At 34.0% G+C, this 20,200-nt stretch overlaps 1 protein-coding gene across 1 annotated transcript in view; it reads left to right on the forward strand.

Annotated features, from left to right (window-relative positions):
• Positions 1–20,200, forward strand: part of TRAPPC8 (trafficking protein particle complex subunit 8) — an 85,847-nt gene that overhangs the window by 26,831 nt on the left and 38,816 nt on the right. Inside the window, exons 10-13 of the mRNA XM_008691010.2 lie at positions 2,685–2,785; positions 7,014–7,119; positions 16,113–16,244; positions 19,929–20,153. Of these exons, the coding sequence (XP_008689232.1) occupies positions 2,685–2,785; positions 7,014–7,119; positions 16,113–16,244; positions 19,929–20,153 (564 nt within the window). The remainder of the gene's footprint in view (positions 1–2,684; positions 2,786–7,013; positions 7,120–16,112; positions 16,245–19,928; positions 20,154–20,200) is intronic.

Below are 20,200 nucleotides of genomic sequence, written 5' to 3' on the forward strand. Positions count from 1 at the left end.
AAGTATGAATTTATAAAATGTACATTATGTACCTGCAAATTGAATGTTTGTATATAGGGAGAATCTTATAAAGGTATGGCAAAAGATTTCTGTGGTTTTATGGTATGTAAGCTTTTTCATTTTTATCTACAGTCTGACAAATACCATATTTAAACCATTTAGGTAGCAACTATATGAGAGAAAATAGTTTTACACTGGAAAATAAAGTCATATCTGCTATAACATAATATATGAATACCTGAAAATCCTTGTAGTCTATAAAAGCTGCCTAAAAATAACAGGCCTTGGAGAAAAATAGGGTTGGGACATTTCTTAAAACCTGTATATGTATCTTTGAAACCAGACTACAAACCAAAACATAAAATGTGTTTGTACCTTGCAAGGTGAACTGTGTAATGTAGTGAGGCTACTCCAGCATGGCTAGAAGTTACCTCAAGGAATAAAAACAACAAAACCAACATGTAAATACTGGCTGGGAGTAGAGGTGGAGCAGAGTAGCTCCTAACCAGTGGCCATGCCATGAAGTAGAACATGGAGGGAAGTACAGCGGCCTTGAGCCAAGAACTGTGCAAGTACACTGGGCATGTAATTCTCTGGAAAGAGGGTCCGTGTGCACCAAAGTGTAGGTGGTCGTTTTCTGTTTTCTTAAAATACAGATGGAAAGAGCTCCTGGCTGTGCAACAGCTGAGCTCCGGGCTTGTTCCTTTCCTGCTGAAGGTTATAATTTTATATTTGCTATTTTTGATCTCCTTGCCTAAGAAAAATTGTTTATAAATGAATACAAATTTTATTTGTACTGCTACCACTTTCCTATTTACCATTCACATATTAGCTAATGGATAAGGTCGAAATGTGTGGTAGTAGAACAGACCATACTGCCTGCCTTTTTAGCTGAAAATTGAAGATACTTAGTTATGGTAACTTTAAGTTAAAATATATATCATACCAAAACCAGTAATAGGAATTTTTTTTTAAGAGGGAGAACGTGCGTGCATGTGCAAATGGGGGGTGAGGGGAGAGGGAAAGAGAGAATATTAAATAGGCTCCACACTGAGCACAGAGCTTGATTTCACAACCCTGAGATCAGGGCCTGAGCCAAAATCAAGAGTCAGACGCTTAATCTACCGAGCTACCCAGGTGCCCCAGGAATAGGAATTCTTAAAGAAATACTGGGTCTTTTTGTAGTTTAATCTGTCATAACTACCTTAACTAACTGGAGGCTAAGTAGATCACTCCTTCTTGATGAAAATCTTTGTGAAAAGTATTAATCCATATCAAAGACTATATAAGACATGATTTAATGGTTTTAATGGATTATTGACCATCATATGGTAACTTGGGGTGATCATTTTGAATGTTCTCACCAGATCTGTAGAAATTACGTCAGTTTTGTTTGAATGTATGTTGATTTAATTTTTCTTGAAGAATTAAGTTAGAAAATAACTTAGAATTTGGGGGCATATTTTTTTGCAGGATTTTTTTAGTACCCTTTTATTAATGTATCGATATGTAATATATATAGTTCGTATATAGTAGATATGTGTTTCTGTACATTATGGTATTCAACCATATATTCAATACATATTTGCTTTTTTGTATAATATAGGAGCATATGTATATTCATTATGCATTAGTTAAAATATAAAGTCGTTAAGAAAACGTGCTTCAGAGCTGTAGTATATTTTGTCACATGGATATAATATATTTCATTCAGCTTATTCATTAAATTTTGGAGCAAATACTGCTGGACACCGAGAATAGAAATGCATCCTGAAACAGATGTAGTTTATATTGTCATGGAACCTATAGTCTGTCAGGTTAAAGGTTAATCATTCCCCTGAATTTTTAGATAATTACTTGATTTTTTTCTATTTTAAAAAATGTTCCAGAGAAATACATTTATTCATCCTAAAATTGGATTGGTATTAACAGTTTTTCCCCCAATTTATGAAAGTTTCATTTATTTTTAGTTAAATTTTATTGAAACTTGGTCTATAAGAGGACATAGTAGTGTATTTTACTAAGAAGGCCAAAACCCAGTATTTTGAGTCTTCATTTCTAAATTCGCTAGCACCATTGTATATTATTTGCATCATTAACTAAAAGCATAGACATTGACAATAGAATGGCTTTTTAAAGTGAAATAAAAAGAACTAGAAAATTGATAGTAATATAGATCTAAGAAATGGCCTTTTGTGCCTTTGGTGGTATAGGATATGAACTGGAGTTTGTAAGTAGCTAAAATGTATATAGTGCGAGTTGTGAGCTCTGTTGTCATGTTCTGATGCTAGTAATTAGAAAGAGATGTACTTTACCTTGTCTCTCTCGATGGTCCTATCATCAGTCTGTAGACTCATTGAGAGAGGGAAGAACGGGGAGGAGGTGGTAGCAGAATCTTAAACTAGGGGTACTTGGTAGTTGTATATACCATAACTCAAAGTGTTTATCAGTCTCTTGAAAAATCTTATTTAAATACTGAATGACAGACTTTGGTATTTGACTAGAGAATTTAAAAACTAAAAGCATATAATTAATTTTTCAAGTCTGCATTAATCCATGAAATTTATACATGTGCATACATAAAAAGCTCCAGCAAACTTCAGTCCAATTTGTAGGCTTCCAAATGCTTAACTATAAGAATATTTCTCCTTTTGAAGTAGTATAAATAATGTCTTTTTCTTTAGGAGATGGCAGCAGTATCAGCTTTTCTTCAGCCAGGAGCACCTAGGCCATACCCTGCACATTACATGGATACAGCAATCCAGACATACAGGGATATCTGCAAGTAGGTGACTAGAATATTTATGTTTTATCCATTTGGAGGTAAATTTAATGCTTACATTGTTATTAGGTATAAATGGATCTTTGTTCTTTGTTTTTCATTCTTTAAATTTAAACAAACTCCCGAATCAAGTTAATATACAAGATGGTGATTTTTTTAAACTGGTGTTTTATTATGTCCTTTCTCTTCCTATTTTGTTTGGATTTGTGGTTAGGAATTTGTTATACGTAATGTCGAGGTTATATGTTATAGTGAGGGTGATTTTATTGGGCGGACCTTTCTGACCTAAACTACTGTTAAGCCAGGGGTTGCCATTTTGAACTTTTCTTATTAAATAGGCAGAACACAAAGAGTTAAATAATAGTCCAGGGAAGAAAATGAGAAGTGTTTTGTACACGTATTGAGTTCTGTCAGAATTCCGTAGGAATTAGAACTCACCACCTGTGAGGAGACTGAACTGTTCCAGAAAGTGGTCAGAGGAGGTGTCATAGGACTTTTGAGGAATGGATCTGAAGAAAGGTGGTTGGGATTTGACAACTCTGAAGACATTTCAGGAATTGTGACTGGCAGAAATAATGTTTTGGATTCATCATCACTGGTGCAAGGGAATAGAGCCCTGGCTAGTTTAGAGGGTGTATATGAAAAGGTGTTTTGGGAGGTATCAGTGTGGGGAGCCTTCATTCTCATTTATCATTGTTATTGTTAAACTGTAGTTAAGATTTATATAGTAGCAGATGGAAAATTCTTGAATATTCTGTATAGGCTTGACATAATAATATTTTTCAGAAAGATTGATCTGACTTTTTCTATGTAGAATGGGTGGATTGGAAGACAGAGAGGTAATTCTGTCTCATAATACTGTTTAAGGAGTAGTGATAGTAGTAATAGCAGTGTGTTTACAACACAGTACTAATAATCATTAACATTTTTTGTGTGCCTAGCATTTGCCACTATGCCAAAATAATTTACGCACATTGAATCTTCATAACAAATCTATGAAATGGTGGGTACCAGTACTATGTTCATTTATAGATGAGGAGAATGAAACTTGAAGAGTTTAACTGGCCTTAGGAGCCAGTTTTGGATCCCACCTATTAAACTTTGCAATCTATTTGAGAATGTATTTGGAGATTCTGGTGGCAGATACAGCCCTCTGTGAAAGACGACCCATTGAAGGATTCTGAAAAGGAGAGGTTCAGAAGATAGAAGAACTAGGAGAATGCCGTGTTACAGAAACTAGAGTAGTAAATAACTTTCAAGAAGTTTGAATATTCTCTCTTTGAAAAGATTTTCCTTGTCTTCATGAAGCACAGAGCTTTTGGCAAGATGCGCATGTAATGATGTGAAAGAAAAGGAATAATACCTAATGACCCAGATAGCCAGATAAGTCTGGCAATCCAGTTTTGTCCTCCTGTCTGTAATAGACTACCAGCTTTTTCTAAATCTGCACTTAACTGTCTTGCAAAAAATTTACCTTGGAATCCTTATACTGTTACCATAATTGATAAAATTTGTCATCAATTTAATAGGTATTTTGGGATAAATGAGAAACACTACATTAATTATACATATGCATTTTTTGTTGAAGAGACTGTATTTTTCCCATTGTATATTCTTGCTTCCTTTGTTGAAGTTTATTTCTGTGCTTTCTCTCATTGATCCATGTGTCTGTTTTTGTGGCCATACCATACTGTTTTGATTACTACAGCTTTGTAATATAACTTGAACTCTGGAATACTGATACCTCCAATTTTCTTCTTTTTCAAGATTGCTTTGGCTATATTTAGGGTCTTCTGTGGTTCCATATAAATTTTAGGATTATTTGTTCTAGTTCTGTAAAAAATGCTATTGGTATTTTGATAGGTATTGTTAAATTTGTAGATTGTCTTGGGTAGTATAGACGTTTTAACAGCATTTGTTCTTTAAATCCATGAGCATGGAATGTCTTTCTGTTTGGTTGTGTCATCTTCAGTTTCTTTCATCAGTATGTTACAGGTTTTAGAATACAGGTCTTTCACCTCTTTGGTTAAGTTTATTCCTAGGTATTTTATTATTTTTAGTGCAGTTGTAAATGGGATCATTTTATTTCTCTTTCTGCTACTTCATTATTATTGTATAGAAATGCAATGGATTTCTAGTCATTGATTTTCTATCCTGCAACTTTACTGAATTCATTTATCAGTTCTAATAGTTTTTTTGTGGAGTCTTACAGGTTATATATATATATATATATATATATGTATATATATGGTATATCATGTCATCTGCAAACATATATATGTGTGTGTGTGTGTGTATATATATATATATATATAGTATATCATGTCATCTGTAAATAGTGAAAATTTTACTTCTTCCTTGCCCGTTTGGGTGCCTTTTATTTTTTTCTGTTGTCTGCTTGCTGTGGCTAAGACTTCCAGTACTATGTTGAATAAAAGTGGTAAGAGTGGACCTCTTTGTCTTGTTCCTGACCTTAGAGGAAAAACTCTCAGTTTTTGAGTATGATGTTTCCTGTGGGTTTTTCATAAAAAGCCTTTATTATGTTGAGATACGTTCCCTTTAAACCTACTTTGTTGAGGGTTTTTATTATGAATGGATGTCGTCAGATGCTTTTTCTGCATCTGTTTAAATGATTTCATGGTTTTTATCCTTTCTGTTGTCGATATGATGTATCACATAGATTGATATGTGAATATTTTTTTTAAGATTTTATTTATTTGACACAGAGAGAGAGAGTGTGTGTGCACGCACAGGCAGGGGGAGCAGCAGGCAGAGGGAGAGGGAGAAGGAGGCCCTCCACTGAGCAAGGAGCCCGATGTGGGACTTGATCTCAGGATCCTGGGATTATGACCTGAGCCGAAGGCACACACTTAACTGACTGAGCCACTCACTTGCCCTTGATATGCGGATATTGAACCCAAATGAGTTTTTAAAATGTTGCTTAAATAAACAAAAAAATCTTGGACTTGTTAACATTATAACTTAATAACTGACCACATGGATAAATAGGTGAAGAGGAATCAAACATAAATAAGTAAAACAATAGTGTTAAGATTTAAGGCTGTTGATAGGGGTGCCTGGGTGGCTCATTCGTTAAGCATCTGCCTTCGGCTCAGGGCGTGATCCCGGCGTTCTGGGATCGAGCCCCACATCAGGCTCCTCCGCTGGGAGCCTGGTTCTTCCTCTCCCACTCCCCCTGCTTGTGTTCCCTCTCTCGCTGGCTGTCTCGCTCTCTGTCAAATAAATAAATAAAATCTTAAAAAAAAAGATTTAAATGGTGTTTATAAAGTTTACTTAAGAAAACTCTTTAAGAAGTGAGCATATTTGAGCATATTATATATGAGTAGGTGTTATTAATTAGGAGGTAGTCTTTTGTATTCATTAAAAATAATCATAGATATTCATAATACTAACCTAAGAGAGAACATGATTTGTAGAAGTCACTACGGTAATTTTTGAAAGTAGTAAATTGTTTTTTTTTAAAATATCACTGTTCAGAATGACCTTCAAGTTAGTAATCTTTTTAATTTTAAAGCCAAACGGAATTTTGATATAAAGATTAGAAAATAAAAAGAAAAAATCTTGGCTATTTCCCAGCAAAAGGATTCCATCTTATAATTTCATAGTAAGAATATTTTTATTTTTATTATTTTTAATAATGAATAATGCAATTCTAGGTTATTGATGTTAGTAGTCCCTGGGGGGAAATTGGCTGATTGTTTTTATACAAAGATTTTGCTCAGGAATCAATCAGATTCCCATGCTATTGTTTCCAGTTGAAATATCTCAATGGTACTACTAGATGGAATGCACCTAAATATTCCTAGAAGTAGCCAGTAAATTGAAACACACGTGACTACAGTTTGTAGTGAGGAAGGATAAAGAAATATGGGTGAAATATTTATATTCCTTTCTATTCATAGCAAGTTTAATTTGTTAACCAGCAGCTGGTTCAGATATACCAGTTAGGTTCTAGCTTTTTTGTGTATGGAGAATGTGCCTTTGCATTGTATTTTTACCATGAAATTATACGATGATAAAAAGTTTTGAATAGTTATGAGAATTCATTGCAGTTTTCTTTCTAACCTTTTTGGTAAGTGGGAAACAAGAGCATGGATGTCTTTTTACTCAAAAACTAGAATTGGAACTTTTGTTGAACACCTAGTTACTGTGCTGTATTAAGGTATTACTGTAGTGCTAATTATATTTTTCCCGTCTTCTTTTTCTTTAGGAATATGGTATTGGCTGAGAGATGTGTATTGCTTAGTGCTGAAATCTTAAAAAGCCAAAGCAAATACTCAGAAGCTGCAGCTCTCCTAATACGGTTGACTAGTGAGGTACTGAAAATGTGTAGTATTTACTTTAGTAACGTTTCATAAATTTTAAAAAATATTTTTTTCTTGAGAGGGTGTGCAAAACATAGAAGTAGAGGGGAATTTCTTTTTGGGAATTTACAATGTGGCTGCTTATTTGTTGAATTAATTTTAAATGTATTTTAGAAATATTTTATGAATGTATTTCTAGATTTTAAGTACACATTATTGTTAACTACAAACATGTATCGTACATCTTTTATGAATTAGATTTTGACTTATGCATAGCAATATTGATTTATTTAGGTTCTTTTTTGTTTTTTAATTTTTTACTTTGAGTACAGTTGACATACAATGTTACATTAGTTTCAGGTGTGCAGCATAGTGATTCAATTTCTCTATACATTAGGTTCTGCTCACCACAGGTGTAGTAACCATCTGTCACATACAAGACTATTACAGTATCATTGAGTATATTCCTTATGCTGCCTTTTATTCCTGTGACTTAGTCATTCCATAACTGGAAGCCTGTTATCTTCCACTCCCCTTCACTCGTTTTGCTCATTTCCCTATTCCCTTCCCGCTGGCAACCTTCAGTTTGTTCTCTGTATTTATAGTTCTGATTCTGCTTTTTGTTTATTCGTTTTGTTTTTAAGTTTCCGCATATGAGTGAAGTCATATGGTCTTTGTCTTTCTCAGTTTAACTTGTTTCACTTAGCATAATACCCTCTAGGACCATCTATATGTTGTTGCAAATGGCAAGAGTTCATTCTCTTTTATGGCTGTGTAATGTTCTATTGTATATATGTAAACCACGTCTTCCTTATCCATTTGTCTATCAGCGGACACTTGGGTTGCTTCCATATCTAGGCTATTGTAAATAATGCTGCAGTAAACATAGGGTCCATATAGTTTTTTTGAATCAGTGATTTCATTTTCTTTGTGTAAATACCCACTAGTGGAGTTATTGGATCATACGATATTTCTATTTTTAGTTTTTTAGAGGAACTCTGTACTATTTTCCACAGTGGCCATAACAGTTTGCATTCCCAGCAGGGTATGGAGGTTCCTTTTTCTCCACATCCTCGCCAATATTTGTTGTTTCTTTTCGTCTTTATTTTAGCCATTTTGGCAGGCGTAAGGTGATATCTCATTGTGGTTTTGGCTTGCATTTCCCTGGTGACGCGTGATATTGAGCATCTTTTCATGAGTTTGTTGGCCATCAGTATGTCTTCTTTGGAAAAATGTCTGGGTCCTCTACCCACTTTTTAATGGGATTATGTTTTGGTGTTGAGTTGTTAAGTTCTTTATATATTTTTGATATTAATCCCTTATTGGGTATATCATTTGCAAATATCTTCTCCCAGTCAGTAGGTTGCCTTTTTGTTTTCATGGTTTCTTTCACTGTGTAAAAGCTTTTTATTTTGATGTAGTCCCAATAGTTTATTTTTGCTTTTGTTTCCCTTGCCTTAGGAGACATATCTAGAAAAATGTTGTTGCGGTCAATGTCAGAGAAATTACTGCATTATCTTCTAGGATTTTTATGATGTCAGGTCTCACAGTTAGGTCTTCAATCTATTTTGAGTTTATTTTTGTATATGGTGTAAGAAAGTGGTCAAGTTTCATTCTTTTGCAGGTACTTGTCCGGTTTTCCCAGCACCATTTATTGAAGAGACTTTTCCCTGTTGTATATTCTTGCCTCCTCTGTCATAGATGGATTGATCATATAAGGAGGAATTTATTTTTGGACTGTCTACTCTGTTCCATTGGTCAGACTCTCTCATTTTTGTGCCAGTACCATGCTGTTTTGATTTTTAAAGCTTTGTAGTATGTCTTGTAATATGGAATTGTGATATCTCTAGCTTTGTTCTCTTCTCTCAAGATTGCTTTGCGGTCTTTTTGGTTCCAGACAAATTTTAGTATTATTTGTCCCATTTCTGTGAAAAATGCAGTTGGTATTTTGGTGGGGATTGTATTGAATCTGTAGATTGTTTTGGAAGTATGGTAGTTTTAATAATAGTAATTCTTCCAGTACATGATCATGGAATATCTTTCCATTTATTTGTGTCATCTTCAATTTCTTTCATCAGCGTTTTATAGTTTTCATAGTACAGCTCTGTCACCTCCTTGGTTAACGTTATTCCTAGGTATTTTATTCTTTTTGGTGCAGTTGTAAATGGAATTTTCTTATGCATAGCAATATTTAAAGCAACATGCCTGTGCATCATCCTAATATAAAATTGATACTTAAAATGAGTAATTACTGAGGAATTTTTAATCTTAGTTTCACTAGTATGAACTTGTAAAAACATCTTAAGCATTTAAAATCTATATTATGAATATTTCAGAAGAGGAAAAGCAATCCATTTATAGTTGCTATTGAAAGTGTAAAGCCGATTTATTATTATTATTTCACATCACTAATAGGTATGTAATGTATTACTTTTCTACCTCATCTCCAAACTGGCCAACAGTGTTTCCATATTTGCCTTAATCTCAAAGAATAAACATCTAATGTCAGCATGGCAGGCATCTGCTGCAGGTGGCTTAGGGTCAGATGTTTCAGAAACATCTGACCATAAGCTCAAAGATATGTAGTTAAAGGGAGGGATTGTTGGTTAGGGCTCAATTTCAAAGCTACTTTTACAGCATCTAACTTACCCTCTTCCTACTTTGAATCTGATTGGTAATAAAAGCATCTAATAGTTAAAATTTGATAGGTAATACATTAATATTAAGGGTAAAAGAGTGTGTTTTTTAATTTTTTTAAAGATCTATTTATTTGAGAGAGAGAGTGCAGGGGGAGGGGCAGAGAGAGATTCTTAAGCAGACTCCCCACTGAACATGGAGCCTGACATGGGGCCTGATCTCACAACCCTAAGATCATGACCTGAGCTGAAATCAAAAGTCAGACCCTTAACTGACGAAACCACCCACATGCCCCAAAGACTGTGTGTAGATGAAAAGTTCCGGAAAAGCCACCGCCTTCTCCTCCTCCTCTTCCTTTTTAAAATTTAAATTCAAGTTATTTAACATATAATGTAGCGTTGGTTTCAGGAGTAGAATTTAGAGATTCATCTCTTACCTGCAATACCTAGTGCTCATCCCAACAAGTGCCCTCTTTAATGCCCATCAGCCATTTAGCCCATCCCGCCACCTATCTCCCCTCCAGCAGCCCTCAATTTGTTCTCTGTAGTTAAGAGTCTTTTATGGTTTGCCTCCCTCCCTGTTGTTATCTTATTTTTCCTTCCCTTCCCTTAAGTTCATATGTTTTGTTTCTTAAGTTCCACATATGAATGAAATCATATGATATTTGTCTTTATCTGACTTACTTCTTTTAGCATAACACACTGTAGTTTCATCCATGTTTTGCAAATGGCAAGATTTCATTCTTTTTGATGGCTGAGTAATATTCCATCATATATATACACCACAGCAGATACCATTAAATTGCATCGACTCCGGGCTTGTAACGAATGGTAGTGATTTTTTTCTTAAGTATGGCTAAAGACAGAATTTTTAGATGGATGCTTGAGAACAAAAGAACAAAATCAAACACTTCCTTCGTTTGCCTTTTAAATGTTAATACACCCTATGGTTTTAATCCTTGGATCACTATACTTTCATTCTACACATTTTTGGGGTGATCAGTTCTTAGTGATTTTCACTCTTAAATCTGTCTCCAACACTGACCTCTCTTTGACCTTTAGATTTGTAATGCCAGTTGCCTTTTAGATTTACCTACTTGGATGTTTCCAAAGCAACATATCAATACTAAAGTCATAAACTTGCTTATCTTGTTGATCATGATTTAAAATTATATTATAACCAGCTAGTTCCTCATCTGCTCCAGGCAGAAATTGAGATGTGCCTGTAGTCTCCTGTCCTACCAGTAATCCATTTTTTTTTTAATTTCTTAAAAATGTTTTCTTTCCATATCTCCAAGTAATTCACTTCCCTTCCCCCATTTAAAGCCCTCCTCCTGCTGACCTGGTTCATGTCCATAATGTCCTTCTGGACTGTGGCCCTTTTCCTCTTTGTTCCCTTGTCTACTAGTCATAATATCAGTCATGTCCTTCAGATAGTCATCTGCAATACCCCAGGTTATCCTAAGTGTCTCTATCCTCCCCTCTCATATAATGCTATAAGACCTGACTTGTCATATTATATTGGAAATTATATTTAAGTTCTTGAGGGTAGGAAATTGCGTTGTCTTGTACATATTATCCTCAGTGCCTGGTGCTGGCCTTGGCATATGGTATATAATTTACATATGCTTGTTGAACTGAACCATTAATTATTCTAAAAGGGTTTCTGTAAGATATTACTAATTAGGTTAAGCAATGATATTAACAATGTCAAATAATTGATATTGCGTGGATACTGACCAATATGAACAGTTGTTAGATATAAACTATTTGGTAAAGCTGAATATAGATTCTTGAGTGTGTTGATGTTTTGTATTGTTATAAATAATCTTAACTTGGGTTTGACTATGTTGCTGTTTTTCAATCTAGGGATTATCAGTGAATGTAAAGGGAAATTATGGTTTTAGGAGCTTGAATAAAAATTATTTGGAGCAAATTCTTCTGTCTGCATTGCAACCTTGTTATTTTCTACCATTATTCTTTTTTCCTTTCCAAATTTGTTTTCACCTTTTCAAACCTGGATGATTTGTTTTGTCATGAAATTTAAAGAAACTTGTCATAATCATTGTTTCGGGGTGTGAGATGGGATGAGTGGTGGGACATTTCCCCAGAAACTGTCATTCTCAGTGGTTTTTTTGTGCTATGCTTTTCAGATATTTCTTTGTGATAACTTGAAAGTAAAAACTACTAGGCATAGTATGTATAAAGTTATGTTAAATTTTAACTACTAATTGTGTTTATGTATGCATTCTGTCAATTAAAAAGGCTTATAATATGTGAAAAGTGCACTTGTCTTGAGGATAGGGAACAGAGTTACATACTCTTGACATTAATGATTTAGGTTTCTAAGATTTTTGTTAGCACGGTTTTGGAAAAGACAGCTGTGAGGCCTGGGTGGAAAGAGTTATACTTTGGCTTTATTTTTTGGACTGCAAATTTATGGGCAGGTGGATCTTATTCTTGTTATGTGCTGGGATTCTCAGGATGACAGAGCAAACCCAGCTAATAATAAAACATGGCACAATTACCACCAGATAGGACAGTATGTCTGAATTTGGTGCTTAAGAGGTGATGTTTTTTCTCTACTGTGTTTATGTTTCTGTCTTGAGTATTTATTCTGGTCCCCTTTGTCTGTTACTGCATTTAAACACAGTAAGTCAGTTTTTTCCTATCAGGGATAGTAATAGCAGTTTTTACAAGTTTCTCCACCTTGGCAGGAACTGTTCCTGTGGTAAACTGATCAGCTCATAGCACCTTCCCTACTAACTTCAGTTACAGAAGGAAAAAATCTGAAAGCCATCCTTGTGATTTGGTTTATTGAAGTCTATGCAACAAGTGCCCGCATCAGTTGTGTTTTTATGGAAACGTTTATTGAATCCTCTACTTCAGATGACTCCCCCCCACCAACCCCAATAATTATCCTACTTTAAGTTAATGTTGCAGTTTTTGTTAAAATTATCTCCTGGGTTATAGGCAAAGTTCATAGGCTGGAATTCCTGTTGAAATAGTATCACAGATTTTTTTTTTTCTTAGTTCCTTGTAGAGCATATGTAATGGACTTGTCATATCATAGATATGAACTACCACTAAAATAAAGCTTTATTCTTCAACTCATTAAAAGCCTCTGCTTTCCAGATAACACTTTCACTTTGTGAAATTCTTTCATTTTTTTTCCATCAACGCTGAGAACAGTTGTTTTTTTTCAAGGCTATTTTTTTTATTTAAAGCAATATATTTTCTACTTCAGGTATCATTGTAAGAGACAGGGACTGCAGAAGAACAAAGTTGCAGTGAGTCATGGGGGTAGGGCATTCAGCTCAGCAGATGACTTTCTTTCTCAGACAACTGCCATACTGGATACAAGTGTGAAATTTTACTTCAGCTAGACTAATATATGCCATGGACCTCCTGGTTTTTCTCCTAAATTGGTCAGCCCTTGAGTATTAAATTTGACAATGCTGAGGGTTTACTGTGCTGGTCTTAAATGGATTGTACATTAGAATCATTTACACACCATCAAAGGGGTCTAGGGCATGGTCCTTATCTTAATCAGAATGTCCAGGATTGCTGCCCTTCCAAGTTTTCTAGTTTAATGAAGCCTCATAGGCAGTTAAAAAAATATGTATGTATTTATGCTGTATGTCTGTATGTGACCATGTGTTTGTGTGTACATACTAGGAATAAATTTATAGCACTTAAAGAAAAAGACTGTGAAATACTATTGAAAAGGCAAAATAAAATTCTGAAACAGAAGTAATTAGAGGGAATTGAATTACCTGTTCCAGATATTGAAGATGTATTATAAAGCTACAGAAATTGAAACTGTTTACAGTGATAAAAAAGAGTAATGGAGTAGAATGAGAATTTAAATGTGACATATGATTAGGTGTCATTTAAAATTAGTGGGGAATGTTAGGTTAGTCACTAAGTGGTATTGTGACATCTAGCTGTTTGGGATTAGAATCCTATTTTACTTGCTACATGATAATGTAATTATAGCTTGATAAAGTTATAATATGAAAAAATGAAATAAATATATATAGCAGAATATATGGGAAAGCATTTTTTTTAAAAATCTAGGAATAACATCCTTTCTTAGTTTGACGCAATATCTTGAAGCCATAGAGGCAAAAGTTAGTATGCTTGATACTGAAGAATAAACTCTTTCATGTCAAAACTGGGAAATACTATTTGCAAATGTATGACAAAGGCCTAATATTGATTAAGTGTACAAAGGGCTCTTACAAACCACGTAATCACAAAAACCCATTCACAAAAGAGTATACATGAGCAATTCACAGAAAAAATACAAAGACCCTTAAACATATGAAAAGATTGCCAGACTTACTATTAAATATATATTGAAGAGCAAAGTGCCATTTTTTTTTTTTTATAGAAGAGGTAAAAAATTTTTAAAATAATTTTTGGCTGAGTAGAATGGAAAACATACACTCTCATTCTCTGTTGATGAGATTATATTTTGGTACTACTTTTTTGTAGCAGTTTGGCTCTATTGATTAGAATTTGAAATATATACATAGCTTTCATTAACTCAGCAGTTTTACTTCCAGAAATATGTCTAGTAAAAATATGTAATCACTCAAAAATGGTTTTATAAAGATGTTAATCAAAGCACATTTTTTGTAGGAACAAAAGTAATAAAAGTATGAAGCAATATTAAATTATCAATTGGAGACTGTATTAATAAATTGTGGTATATTTATATAACAGAATACAATGTAACTTTAAAAGAAATAAGAGCCGTAGATGTCTTAGAAGGATGTCCATGATACTATATTAAGTCCAAAAAATGAGATAAAGAATATTCTGTATAATACCATTTATGTATGAAAAAGTATGTGTATTTTTAGAAAACTATTTATACTTAACATAAAAGCACAAGTATAGAGAGGGAGAAATGACAACACCACCAAGCTGGTAACTATAGTTAACCTCTGGCAAGTCGGATGAAGCATGGAATGGGGAAGAAAGATGTTCGCTTTTTTTCCCCCATTTATTCTTTCAGGAAAAAAAAAAAACATTTTTTAAAGAAGAAAATATTTTCCTAAAAATTAAAAATGCACTCCCTAGCTTCCCAAAGTAATTCTGATGTAAACCCTTGGATAAGAACTGCTTGTCAGTTATACATTCCTGATTTTCCCACTTTTACTAGCTTTTGGGTCTTACTTGGACAGAAACATTTGATCATTTAGTTTTTGTCGCAAGGGGGTTGAAATAGGTAGTAATATCTACCATTTACTGAATGCTTTCTAGATTGTTTCCTCAGATCTGTTTCCACTCTAATTTTGTGATTGCTGCAGAGATAGTTATAATAATCAATGATCTGTGAGCACTTTTTTGATGTAACTATAATTTGTTGACATTATTGCATTTAAAGTAAATGTTTTCTGTTTTCAACTCTCCCTGGGGAAAATAATGGCAGCAGAACACATGGAAGGGCATGGTAAGTTCAGCTTGAGAACAGCTGAAAACCTAGAGAAAGTTTTGGTGAAAACGTTGTTGATACTTGATCAGCATCCTTCACTACTTTCTCTGTTACTTGTAAAGTGATGATGCCTCTTTCATTTAAAAGGTTGTCCTTATGGATGAGGATGTAAATGTGGTGTGTGGTTTTTGTAGACACTGCTGTAAGAGTCCATTGAAGTGGAAACTAATTTGAGTTGTAGCATTTAGTAATAATGCTAATAGCCGGTGATAATCTTTGAAGGGGAAACCTTCTAAACTTTTTAATGAGAAGCAGTCATTTTGGTATTCTTGAATTAAGCAAATTTTGAGAATTGCTTTTAGATGCAGTAAACTTTAATAGAGGCTAAAGCAGTAGATTAGATTATTTCATAATCTACACACATTCTCTTTTATCTTTCCTTTTTTTCTTGGATGGATGGAAATATGCTATTGGATATCTCAGATCAATTTCCTGAAGAAATGAGATTAGTGTGAATCTGTTGTTTTCTGTGCTTTCCTTTCTGGTTTATCTTTAATCTGTATGCCTATATTAAATTCTCAGTTTATATACTTTTTTTTTTTTTTGCCATTTGAAAAGGGATTGCATTTCTTCAGAGATTTATTACATGCTGCATATCATAACCAGATATTTGGCTTTATGAAAAGCAAAAGAAAATATTTCATAGTAGGGAATTTTTTGAAGGATTTTGAGAAAAATTTGTGCTTGATTAGAAGAAAGAATCGTCAAGATTGGATTGCCCCTTGATATCTGCCCTCAGATACTCTTATATTAAACAGTGAATATGTTATATATTATTTTTAGAAAATAAATTTTTTTTACCAGTTATCTTTTTACTTTTAATTTTGTGAAATTAACCTTATTTTCTTTTAAACATTCAATAGGATTCTGATCTTCGAAGTGCACTTCTTTTGGAACAGGCGGCACATTGCTTTATAAACATGAAGAGTCCCATGGTTAGAAAATACGCGTTTCATATGATACTGGCAGGCCATCGGTTTAGTAAAGCCGGGCAGGTGAGTGCATTTTCTTTAAAAAATAAATATTGTAATAGATAATTTAGTTTAATTTTCGTTATAATTTGTTATTTGCATTATAAGTTTTGTCATTCATCAATTTTTTATGATTTAAAATTAATCTTAAAAATGGAAGCAAATTTTGTTCGGAGGTAATGTGTTATATTGGTAAGGGCATGAGATTTAGATTTAGATAATTGTGGGTTTCATTCTTGATCTTCTGTTCACAACTTGACCTGGCTTTAAGTTACTTCTCTGAGCCTCGGTTTTTGTATTTATTTTGGAATTTTGCCCAAATTTTTCTGAGGTTAAAACAAATCATATATATGAAGGGCTGGATATACTGAATGATTTAAGCAATTTTAATTATCCTTCACAGTGGTTGCACTCTCTCTGCTTCAGCTCTGGTCTTCTGTTATCTCTCAAAGTGCCTTATAATGATATTTACTAAATATTAAATGAGTAGAAATCATCTCTCTCTTGTCCCTGGAAGCAGTTGGATTAGAGAGATCTTTATTATTTTAGAGCGATTTCTCCAACCCCAGTTGCCCCTTTAAGTATCAGTTGGAGGGAGAATTGCTAGAGGCAAAGTGGTAGCAGTAGTAAGTGGTGGTTTACTGTAAATATAGATAAGTGTGGATTGAAGAATCATCTCCGTATTCCTGGGACTATACAAGGAGCTTAGCATGTACCCAAAAAACCATGCTCTTATTCTCTTAAGTAGCTTTTTACTTGGTAGGGGAATATGAGGATTTAAAAAAATTTGGTTAATAATGAATTTTAATGAACATACTTACATTTTTCAGATTCTGTGCTAACCAGGCATGTCAGTGTTTTAAATTGTATGTTTTACAAAGGTGCAAAGAAACAAAAGTGTTCAAAAATTACTCTCAATTTCATGTAAAAATGCCATGATTTTAAAAGACAAGTATTTCAAGATTGGGGTCCTCCGTCTATTTTTGGAAACCGGCAAGTTAGAAAATAGGTGAACTTGCTTTTTATTAGATGCGAAAGTGTAAAAATATTTATAAAATTTAATACCTTTTATAATAAATGATACACTCCATCAACTAGAATCTCTCAGGTTCTAAAGTGGAACAAAATTTTAAACTACCATTTTTCACAGCCCTTCTTCCATAGTAAATGCAAATGCATCTGAAACATGTTATCCCATTGTTTACTGTCATTTAAAAGTGTTTTATTCAAAAATTTACAAAATTTAATAAGCATGTGGTTCCCTTTGCTTGGGAGGAAAATTAAATACCCCATTAGGAATGGTCCATTGTCTCATTAAAAATAAGTCATCCTTTTTCCACATCTTTGTCCACTTTTGTGAATGGTTTCATTTATGAACACAGAGATATCATTGGAACTGGAAACAGCCACTCATATTTCATCTTCTGAAATTATAGGGCATGTTGCTTCTAGGAAATGCATGCAAATTAAAAATGCTACATTTGTATGTAGTAGGTTGACATACATTTACTATTTGGCTTATTAATCTTTTTTTTTTTTTTAAGATTTTATTTATTCATTTGAGAGAGAGAGACAGCACAAGCAGGGGGAGAGGCAGAGGGAGAGGGAGAAGCAGACTCCCCACTGAGCTGGGAGCCCAACATGGGGCTTGATCCCAGGACCTGGAGATCATGACCCAAGCCAAAGGCAGATCCCTGTCCACCTGAGCCACCCAGGTGCCCTCTTATTAATCATCTTTAACTGTAGTTATCTCATGGAGTTAATGATTCCAGGGTACCCAGTTTTGTATTTTGTGACCACTCTGTATATACCCTGCATCCAGAAAATCTCTTTCTCAGACAGTATGTAGAAACTGAAAGTATAACTAGAAATGCTTTTCTATTGAAAAAACAAATATGTGTCCTATTGTAGTTGATCAAGAACAGTATCTTCCTTAGAAGGTGGGACATAGAACACAAATAGTTGTGACTGAGGCCAAGTTGTTTCTGAGAAGCATCAATTTTTCATGACATTTCCATTAAAATGTATGTTGTTGGCAGGGATGAGAAGACACTAGAGAAGATCATATGTATAAAGAAAGGCCATTTCTCAGGCTTCTCTGACTGAGAGCTCGTGCTGAATCACTTATCTTGTCCCCAGCATTTCTTAATAGTTCCTTGTTTTACCATTAGTTTTCCATTAAGAATATGAACAAGTAAAAGGCATTAAAAAAAAAAAAGAACTGACATTACAAAGATTAAAATTAGTAAAAAAATTTAAGAAGGTGCTAAAGAGGGTATATGTGTTTGTGTCCAGTATATTCCTGGACAGTGTTTCAATTTTTACTTTAAAAGGCAGACTTTAAATCCTTGTTACTTTTTGAATCTCTTTAGATGCTTTTCGAAGAAATCCTAAAAAATGCAATTGAACTCAACACTTTGACATATTAAGTTGTTTCTTTATATCTCTTAGTTTTTAAGACTCAGTGTTTATGTTCCTTTTTACTAAAAGCAGTATGGAGATTGGGGGTGTTTTTTCAAGAAACATCACTAAAAAATTATTTTGAAACAGTATCAAACTTATAAAAAAGTTACAAGTACAATCCAGAAACTTTACCTGAGTGATTCAGTACTTTTCTACGTGGTGCCTCATTAACCCCAAATACTTCAGGACATATTTCCCATTTCCTAGAAGCAAGACTTTTTCTCCTTTATAACCATAATACAACAGTCAAATCAAGAACTTAATACTAATACAGTACCACTAGTTAATCCTCCGACCTTATGTAGATTTTGACATTTGTCCCATAAATGTCCTTTATAGCATAAAGATCCTGTTCAGAAGGATCCTTTGACTTTATGACCTTGATACTTTTGAAGGCTACTGGCCAATTATTTTTATAGAGTGCCCCTCAATTCGGTGTTTCCTCATGATGAGATTCAAATTGGGTATCTTTGTAGGAATACCATAGAAGAGAGACTGAGTTCTTATATTGCGTGCTGTTAAGTGGCAGATGATTTTAATTTGCTTTAATTACTTACCAAGAAAACATTTCTTTTAAAAAACAAGCAATCCTAGATATACATGGTACAAAGTTTGTAATCCACCCTCGAGAGGGGAGTAGGTACAAGAGTATACTCTGAAACAAAAGGTTTAGTGGAGTGAAGCCTCTTCCTTGGTACCAAATCCCAGTTTTAAGATAAAGGTTGTCTGAATTCAGAGGGTGGCAGTGATAGGTAATTAATGTCAAATATCTGCTCACAGGTGTGGCAGGCTGCAGGTGGGCAAAAGAAAAGAATATGCCATACTCTTAATACCAAACTAAACAGTAGTTTAGTTAGCAGTCAGCCCAATGCAGTGGTAGAGAGATGACCATAACAAAATTAGTAAGATAGTTCTCAGTTATAAAATAACAACCTAATTCATGACTCTGTATGCTACTGCTCTGAAAACTCCAGATGGGTTTTCATAAAGTCATGATTATTTTTGACTTATTTGACTTCCTGCCCTTGGACAAAACAGTCACTTGCCTGCTTCAGGACCTTTTGTTTTTTTAGTAATAATTGCAAAGGCGTCTTCATGAATGTTAGTTTCATTTTCTCATCATTCCAGTCTGTTAGAAGAAGCACCAGTTAACCAGGATCATTATTATGTGTGTGTGTGTGCTTATTTTTTCTAGTCCAAGAGAAATTTGGATTGTAATACTTTGTTTTGTTTATTTTCTTTCAGAAAAAGCATGCTTTACGCTGTTATTGTCAAGCCATGCAAGTTTACAAGGGAAAAGGCTGGTCTCTTGCAGAGGATCACATTAATTTCACTATTGGACGCCAGTCGTATACCCTTAGGCAACTGGACAATGCTGTGTCTGCTTTTAGGCATATTTTAATCAATGAAAGTAAACAGTCTGCTGCTCAACAAGGGGCCTTCCTCAGAGAGTATCTTTATGTTTACAAGGTGAATACTTATTTTCAGTAGTAGGCATTAAAATTATATGTAAGTCA

This window comes from Ursus maritimus, unplaced genomic scaffold, assembly GCF_017311325.1.
Source record: "Ursus maritimus isolate PB19 unplaced genomic scaffold, ASM1731132v1 scaffold_18, whole genome shotgun sequence".
Classification (NCBI taxonomy): Eukaryota; Metazoa; Chordata; class Mammalia; order Carnivora; family Ursidae; genus Ursus; species Ursus maritimus.